Source organism: Cololabis saira, chromosome 10 (assembly GCF_033807715.1).
Source record: "Cololabis saira isolate AMF1-May2022 chromosome 10, fColSai1.1, whole genome shotgun sequence".
Lineage (NCBI taxonomy): Eukaryota > Metazoa > Chordata > Actinopteri > Beloniformes > Belonidae > Cololabis > Cololabis saira.
The window spans coordinates 32582703-32592356 of record NC_084596.1 but is presented as its reverse complement, the minus strand read 5'-3'; the positions used below and the strand labels follow the sequence as shown (position 1 = coordinate 32592356).

At 41.2% G+C, this 9654-nt stretch overlaps 1 protein-coding gene across 1 annotated transcript; it reads left to right on the top strand.

Annotated features, from left to right (window-relative positions):
• The first annotated feature begins 3587 nt into the window (after positions 1-3587).
• On the top strand, positions 3588-9178 carry bcl6ab (BCL6A transcription repressor b). Its single transcript, XM_061731195.1, has 9 exons — positions 3588-3631; positions 5173-5344; positions 5526-5747; positions 5837-6661; positions 6780-6898; positions 7012-7173; positions 7265-7395; positions 7496-7633; positions 7823-9178. The coding sequence occupies exons 1-9, from the start codon at positions 3601-3603 to the stop codon at positions 7964-7966; spliced, it is 1944 nt and encodes a 647-aa protein (XP_061587179.1). The 5' UTR covers positions 3588-3600; the 3' UTR covers positions 7967-9178.
• Positions 9179-9654: the final 476 nt, after the last annotated feature.

The window sequence follows — 9654 nt, the reverse complement described above, 5'->3', positions numbered from 1 at the left end:
AATACGGCAGACACACAAGTGATCATGCAGGAGAACTTAGTATATATGTGCAGGATAACACATTACTTGCAGTTCGATAAACATACGTGGTGCGTCAGGGTCGTCTGAAGTTCAGCAGTTATTCTGCATACCACCTGCAGTTTCAATATACACACTGCTCAGTGAGTCCCCCACAGACTACAAGAAAGCAGGTCAAAGTTCCTGGTGTTTAGTTCACGTATGCTGTTAAAGTACACACTGTTGCATGCTGTGTACTTTAACAGCAGTCAAATAGCAACAACAACACTAATGCCACTAATAAGTGGCACGCATTGTAATCACCTACAGTTCGATATGAATGTATGTGTAATTTTTTTTAAAACCCCCACCAATCTGCATATTGTTCTAACACAGATATACCGTGTAAAACGGTCCTTTCTGGTGCTTGCTGCTCCCCAAATTCAAGGGCATGCAGTTAGTTCAACATACTTCCCTCTTTCCACCTCGACAGGGAAAGGGGCGGCAAGACTGAGCAGATTTCAGAGTCATATTTTACTGACATGACCTTTGGTCCCTGTCAGGGAACCATGTGCCTGGATCATGTTTTGGGACAGGCATGTTGTCTGCGTCTAGGCCCCAGGTCAGAGGAGTTCATGAGAGGGGGTGGGGTACACTTGCGAACGCATAAGGCGGTCTCTCCGACCAGCCAGGCAGGAGAGACGAACAGCAGTGAATTTGTTCCAAGCCGCGCTGGAAAAACCCCAGAACTGTTGTTTTCATGACATGAGTGGCCTCCTTCAAATGAGCCCCACAGAAAGATTAGAAAGGAGAGAGGCCTCTTTGATAAAAGGGAGACAAAGTCCAACACATAATTGGGAACTGGTAAAATTATTTTACTTTTGTTCATCGTTTCTTTTTAAGAGTAAGTGAACTTTTTACATTGTTATCCATCTACAGCTCATAGTCAATAACATGACTGTAATAATGGCATCATCATGATTATTTCAGATGACACCCTTTTTACTCCATATGTATGTATGTATGTATATATATATATATATATATATATATATATATATATATATATATATATATATATATATATATATATATATATATATATATATATATATATATATATATATATATATGGCCTGGAATGGAATACAGTGAAGGAGAGTCTCTGCACTCCAGGAACTGTTGCAAGGCATATTTTACTTACATGGTTCACAATGGTGTTTCTTGCCCCTGTTACGTACAAAGTCAGCTGTCTCCAGCCTTCAGGCACAAAACTCAAAAGCATCATGGTCTCTGAAGATTTACCATTTCTCTCTTTCTCCTCCACGTCCTGCTTATCAACTTTTTAAAAAGATTCACATACACACACACACACACACACACACATATAGATTGCCTATATATATATATATATATATATATATATATATATATATATATATATATATATATATATATATATATATATATATATATATATATATATATATATATATATATATATATATATATACATATATATATATATATATATATATATATATATATATATATATATATATATATATGTGTGTGTGTGTGTGTGTGTGTGTGTGTGTGTGTGTGTGTGTGTGTGTGTGTGTGTGTGTGTGTGTGTGCATAAGGACGCTGACATGTTTTGTGAAGATATCAACCACATGCAGCATTTTGTTTCATATCCGCTATCTGTTTTTGCACGACAACAAACTTTTAATGTTTCAGATGATACAAGCCAGCAAAAGGCTAATTGACTCTGCTCATCCTCCTGTCCATAACCAAACAGCGAAAAACAGACATGCATTTTGCATTTTCTGGCTGGGGCTCTGCAACCAATTGAACTTGGTGAGACAAGTTTTGTCTCTTTTCATTCAACCAGAGTGAGACGGAATGACAAATACTGCCTCGCTTAAAGGATGTGGAGATGAAAAACCACAGAAACTTGGGCCACTAAAGACAACCACAGGCTGAAAAACATCTATGCTGAAAACTTTAACTCGAAATAGACCAGTTGTTTGCCATAGCTACCTGAGCTCCTCTAATCTAGTTGAGAAGCAAAAACAAAGATATATGCAGTGCAAATAACATTTTGACAGTGTTCATGAAATTGTAATTGACACAGCTTTAAAAAAAATAAATAAATAATTATATATATATATATATATATATATATATATATATATATATATATATATATATATAGCTTTTTCTTTAGGGGTAATTTAGTTTTAAAAATGACCATGTGCTTGTTATGGTTTAGCGTGATAGTAACAGAAGTCAATTAGAAACACAAAAGCTATGATCATCGTTATTTGCATGTGATTTGACCCCAGAGCTGGAGATAGAAAATCCTGCGCACCACAATCCCAAATACAAAGTTTAACTGGTTTTCCAATGCAGTGCTCATGTTGTTTGTTTGTCTAGGATTGATAAATTAGGTAGTATTTCCTTGAGGGAGTGAGGCCCAATTCCCCTCCTCCAGGGTTGACCCCCTTGCTGTTTTAGATGTCCCCTGCTTCAACACACCTGACTTTAACTTTGTTGTTACATATATTTTTTTTTTTGTGTTTTGTGTTTGCTTCTTTTTGGGTGGAAATGCTAGAAAGCATTTGTTGTAGAAAGTGTAAATAATAATAATGTGAAGGTTAAAGGGCAGGCATTTATAAACTCAGAGCTTCAGCCTATTCCTTTTCGATCCAAATGATTACACGATATGCTATGAATGAGTGTACCATATTGAGCACATGATCGAAATGAATAAATAAATAAATCCCCTTGTCGTTGATTCGTGCTATAGAAATAAACTTGCCTTGCCTTGATATGATATAACAGGAAGTGATGGGGACGCAGACACGCACGCCATAGCACAGGTGTTATATTAAAACTATATAAAAATCATTAGATCCATAGAAGTCAGTTTAAATGAGGCCACTCACTCCTGAAGATGTGGGATCAGTTCAGTATTGTGTGATTTTTTTTTTGTTTTTAAAAATTACGATACAAGTTTGTTTGCTTCAAACTTGTATCATAATACTTTCGTCTATTTTGGTGTTCCTGTTTAACCAATGGCTCTGAAAGTCTGTAGCTTATCTCTTTATAACCGCAAGAAACTCTGAAATGACACTCAACGCATAACTTAAACATGTGGCAGGGAAAAAAACAAAAACAACAGGGTGACGTCACATTTTAGATTCCAAGAACAGGAGAGTAGTTTACAATAATTTTAAGAAGAACTTGGCATACTAGATAGACAACAACTCCTGTTTCCCCACGGTATTTATAGCTCGGTCAGCTGACCTTGCACTTGGACCCGTCCACCACACGGAGAGATTAGTTCACTCTTCAAGAAAGAAAAATAAATGTACACTTACAACCTTTTCTGTGTCCCACAATCAAACTAAAAACACGGATTGGACAAAATGTTGCGTAAATAGCTATGTGTTGTGCTTCTGAACGCCGGGGGCCCAGCGGGAGTCCGGGGCAGGAATCTCCGGACTCCCCCACCGCGGACACGATGGTTCGGTCCTCCGTTGAAATTCCGAGAATTGAGCCTCGACGTTTCTTAGAACTGGATTCTCAGAAGCGGCGATGCTCCGAGTTTCGAGGAAACTTTTACAAGGTGACTTTTTTTCTCCTTCCTACTTTCTCAGCGTTAGGTCAGAAGTGCCGTGAAGTAACAGACGGTTACTGCCTCGGCTGCTCCTGAATGATGAATGTTATTTTAATTCCCCCCCCTGAAAAGATAGTTTAGTGTTTTAGTTAGTTAGTTTGTGAACTGTAGGTTGATGTTGACAGCTGCACTGCTTTAGGGCAGGAGGGTTTGGGGGAGAGCGGGCATCTGATTTCAGCAGCCGGACTCCAGCCCCGATGGGTTTTATCGGCCCTGGTGGGTTTTATCGGCCTTGGAGGGTTTTATTAGCGGGGATTTAGACTAAAGTTAGCGGGCACTTGTCCACGTCTGGCGCCACGGGACCGGTGTTCTGCCGATCCTTGCTCCCTGCCGAGAAGTGCTACTTTGTGGTTCTGCGCACGCGCACTAGTCGATTTTACAAAGTTTTGGAAAGCAGCAGAAATCGGCAGAACACCGGTCCGTCTGGTTTCGTCCTCCAGTGTCGACACAGAATGGGTTTTACTGGAGCAAAAGTCTCTGATGCCCACTTTTCCGCACTATTTTTTAAAACAAATACATTTTTACAACACTTTTTTAAAAACATGAGTTGATCTTTGGGCTGGGGGAGTTTTGTTGTTGCCCGAGCGGGTTGTTTTCGTCTGCTACGTGGGTTTTAACTCAGAAGACGAGCTGCTTGCTTTCTTCAAATTACACCCCGTAAAACCAGGCCATCGTGGCTCAATCTAACATTTCCAGGTTTAGAAATAACTCTGTTAAGCGGGGGGAACGTGAATGTTAATGGGTTAACTGAGACGAGTTGCACTTCATAAGAGGGAACAGGAAACTGTGAGTGTACCAGAGTTAATCTGAGCAGGCAGGACGGAATGTGCTCAACGTGAAACACGCTTACGAGCAGCAGGCTGCCAGCAGATCTGCCCCCAGATCTGCCCTCAGACCTGTCCCCGGCTCACAACACGGGCAACATGAGAAAGTTATGCTTAGATAATTTTAACCTTCTTTATTAAGAGACCACTTCAGGACGAGTGTTTACTTGGGTCATAACAACTGCACTGCCTGCGGTTAAGAGTTGTTGTTGTGGTCTCCAAGTTGAACTAAACGTTGTGTTGTGTATGAATTAACCACTTTTCAAGTGGTTTAAAGAGTAATAATTGTTAAAGTACTGAATGTGTCCTGACACCGTCACACGGCCTAGTTCTGTAGAGATGAAAGGCGTAGCTGTGAGAGATTTCTGATCCTCCCTCTTAAAGTTGTCCTGTGCGTTGGCGCCACCTTGTGTTCAAACTCCATCATTACTCGTTTATTCCCCAAAACTTGATTTGGTTTGAAATCCATCAGGCCTCTGGCTTGTGTATATATTTACTAGTCTGAGCCAGAATTGATTAAATATGTGTGTTTATGTTAAAACAACATCATGTACTAGAGTTCTGATCCATTTTGTAAGTAAATTTCATGTTCATGTCATCATTAATTGGAAATTCAACAATAGACACTGAATTTATTTTTGTTTTGTTTTTTCTTGCTGGGTAAAGATTGCGAAAGCATGGCCATGACTGTAGATGGCTGTATTCAATTCACACGGCACGCAGGTGACGTCCTGCTCAACTTCAACCGCCTCCGCAGCAGGAATATCCTCACTGACGTCACTATACAAGTGAACGGACAGCATTTTCATGCTCACAAGGCCATCCTAGTGGCCTGCAGGTATGCACGCTCATCATTTGTGACACGGGTCTTTCTTTGCCTCAAGCAGAGACTATAAATGCATTTAATTCACATTTGCCTTTTCAAGACTACTCCTAAGAAGTTAAATTAAATTTCATACATGTAATATCTGTTTATTTCAGCCAGCCAGAATAAGTTCTGTTTTTCTTCTTTTCGACAGTGGCTTCTTCTATTCGGTCTTTATGAAACCAGAGAATGCAAACCTTGGTGCAATAACCTTGGACTCCAAAGTTGACCCCAAAGGTTTCTCCCTCCTGCTGGATTTCATGTACACTTCCTGCCTGAACCTTAACGATGATGTGGTTTTGGCCACCCTGAGCGCAGCAGTCGACCTCCAGATGGAACATGTAGCTGACACTTGCCAAAGGTTCATCAACTCAAGGTAAAGAAAACTACAGAAGATAAAAGGAGATGCATTATCGCCTAAAAAGTGCAGGGGGGGCTGACTTGGATTTGTTTTTGTTTCTACAGACATCAGTCTCTGAATATGCAGATTGAAGAAGTACAGAAAAACTCAATAAGTATGGCTGAGGATATCTCTGCTTCAAGGCCAGTTAAAGACAATGAGCCAGGCTGTGGAAGCATCTACTCAACCACTGCGTCTGCTCTTCAGGAGCGCAGGGCCTACATCCCCAATGTTTTCAGGGGAATCAACACCTCCGGCTCCTATCATGTCTATGGTGACCACTGTGTCCCTGCTGGGAAGATGGAAAGTTCTCATAATTTAAGATGGTCGCAGGTACCGAACCCCAGGGTGGCTCACCATGAGTCCAGCAACATCATCCCATGTCCTGTTTTATCCCACTCCTCTTTCCCCGCCACTATCACCCGAGTGGCAGTAACCCATGGGAGCATTGAAGGCCACACGGATTCAATGGAGGAAGAGGGCATACAGCACCCTCAAACCAACTCTTCGAGACTTTCCCCAAGCTTTAGCAAAGGGGTCATTTGTAGCCCTCAAAGCCCCCTTAGATCTGACTGCCAGCCAAACTCACCCACCGAGTCTTGCAGCAGCATAAATGCAAGTATGAGCCTCAAACAGCCCTCAGACTACTCAAAAGATGCCAAGGCTCGGAACTGGAAGAAGTACAAGTTTATCGTCATGAACCAAACCCCTGATGAGACTGGAAAGGAGGCTCCGGGAAGTCCTGCTGATGCCAGAGTGGCGTCCCCCTCACAGAGCCCCTCCAGAGTTGGTGCAGCAGGTCCACAAAATGAGCTCCAGACAGAAGATGGAGCAGGTGAACACAGTGAGGAGAGGGCTTCGGCTCAGAGTGTCCACAGTTGCAGCAGCAGGTAAAACTGCACTTCAGTGATAGAACTAATCATAAGTTGCAAAATATATTAGATCAAGTGGAAAATTGACTATAAATATGTTGTTTTTTTCTCCTTCTTCTGAATGCAACCCTCACAGATGTTCATCCTGCAGCTGTGACAGCCCTCAGCGTGTGGAAGCCGGTCACCTCTCTCCTGACACATACAGCATGGATGACAATACAAAGCTGCACTCAGATTTTTCCTCCTCGAGCTGTGGTAGGTGGGATCCACAAGGATCGTACTATTTACTTGTATTATTAAGGGTTTAAAATGCAAAAAAAACAACAAAAAACGAACAATAGCATTTGTTTTTCAACCTTTTCTTGCAGAAAATAACTGCTGCAACAGGTGTGAATCAAAGTTCAACGATGGGGATTCCCTGAAAGAGCACTCTGTTCAGGTCCACAGGGACAAACCATACAAGTGTGATTGCTGCCAGGCTGCCTTCCGCTACAAGGGCAACCTGGCCAGCCACAAGACCGTTCACACTGGTAAGTCCATGTCCTCCCCAAGCATCATCATAGACCATTCGGGTGTGGCGTACGCCTTCATTGCTCATACCGCAACTCCCTCCGTTTTCAGGTACGAAGCCGTACCACTGCAGCATTTGTGGTGCTCAGTTCAACCGGCCAGCCAACCTCAAAACTCACACCCGTATTCACTCTGGAGAAAAGCCATACAAGTGCGAGACTTGTGGCTCCCGATTTGTCCAGGTAAGAAAAGAAATTGAAATATAACATTGAGACAAATGGAAATGAGTCAATGTGTTGCTTGTATTTGAACGGCGTTGATGTTGATGTCATGTTCCTCCAGGTGGCTCACCTCCGTGCCCATGTGTTGATTCATACCGGAGAGAAACCGTATCCATGCGAAATCTGTGGAACCCACTTCCGCCACCTTCAAACGCTCAAAAGCCACATGCGCATTCATACCGGAGAGAAGCCTTATCATGTAAGCTCCCGACTTAGCCTCTCCTCCTTATCCACCACGACTACTGGCTAAAAGGAGAGTAATCCCTCCACTCGGGGGGATCAATATAGTTATTAATCCCAGAAGATCTGTGAACTAAAGTTGTGAAAGAGTGAAATTGTCCATTTAATATCATTTCTAATTATTATTTTTTTTGTCCTTCCTCTTTAGTGTGAAAAATGCAACCTCCACTTCAGACACAAAAGCCAGCTCCGACTTCACCTCCGCCAGAAGCACGGGGCCGTCACCAACACCAAGGCTCAGTACCGCAGGTCCCCCAGCAGCATGGTCACGGGCCTGGTGAGCTCCTGCTGAGCCCGCTGCAGACGTGTCACCGCCGCTCCTCCCATACCAACCAGCATGCTGTCAAAAAAAGCTTTTATTTTTCCAAAGCACAAATGGAAACATAGAATCAAACCTTTTCTCTTTTTGTTTTTATATGCTTGTAAATGCTGCTCATTAATTAATGTAAGCTCTTTGGCATTTCAAAGATTGAAGTTAATGCTGTTATTGTGAATGTCTATGAGCAGAATGTAAGTCTTGAATGTGAATTGGACTGGGTATTTCTAAAGAGGAGCCCTCGTTGTGAGTCATGTTGAGTCACTGTTACACTTTTCCTTCAGATGTTGCTAGGAATTTACCGAGTCATATAATATTTTACTAATATTTTTCATGAGGCTGTTTCTGTTCAAAAAGATTATATTTTCCAAATGCCATCTGCTGGCAGAGTATGAATATATTTACATTAAATATATTTTTTATGACACGCAGTTGGCTCCACTGTGTAAATTAAGGGCTTATTTAGTAGTGTAGTCGTTTGTGGTACATACTGTAATATGTATAGACTCTCACTCGTTTTGAGAAGTTTCTGTTTTGCGCATATTTTTTTAAAAGAACTTTAAAGGTTGACATTATGGTGTTTTGCACATACTCATGATGCTGTAATCTGTATGTCATAATTTTCATTCAAATATTTCCACCTTAAATGTTCTCAGTGGCTCGTTAAACCCCATTCCCAGCGCTTGTTATATTTTATTTGTATTTTCGGAGGGCTTTCTCCCGACGTGATGCTGCGGCGATCTGTTTGTCCCAGCGGCATCATTACGTTTTTTTTTTAATATATATAAAATTGTTTGATACTGCTATTATATAAAGTAGCACATTTATAGTGCCTTACATTGACTATTCTTATTGGGCGTTTCCCCAGGGTTGAGGATTTTTGCATTCTAACTGTGATGGTATGAAAGTCCCGGTAGTTATGATCTGCTTTTATGGTATGTTATGTATTTGGTACTTGGCCTTGATACAATATATGTATTTTGAGGTACTATAGGTTCGGAAGCTCATAGTTGTATGTGTGAAGCTCTTTAAATGCAGATACCAGGGCTCAAGCTAAAATACTCAGGAATAAAATGTAAGCAAATGTCTTTTTTACAGCAGATTGTGCGCATGTGTGTGCGTGTGTGTATGTATATATATATATATGAAATATATTTATATGTATATCATGGAAATAAAATGTGTATTGTGCTATTTCCATAGCTCAAGGCTGTTATTTTCATGTAACTGAAGTTTTCTTCCTCTTGAAAGCATTGAGTACATGTTTCACTTCGACTCAACATACATAAGTTGTAATTTCATCAGTGAGCCTTTGGATGAGTTCAGAAGGTCTACATGGATGTGGAAGGTGTGGCAAACATCCTATGAAAGCCAGAAAAAGAAAATACACTACCATTCAAAACTTAGAACAACTCAATTAATTGAAATTTAAGCCGTTGTAGTCAAATAATTAGCTTCAAATGGCAGTTAAGTTACATCAGTGTGACATCAAGTGTCAACCATGGAGGGGGAAGCAGGGGGGGCTGGGTTCTGGATCTAGGGTCGGTGTCTCGTACAGAGAGGCACCCTGAACCAAAGTGTCTACCACGGCAGCACAACGCTGTACCCTCTGATCTGTGCCTCGTTGGGCAGGAATTCATCCTACAAATATGACCTAAAACATA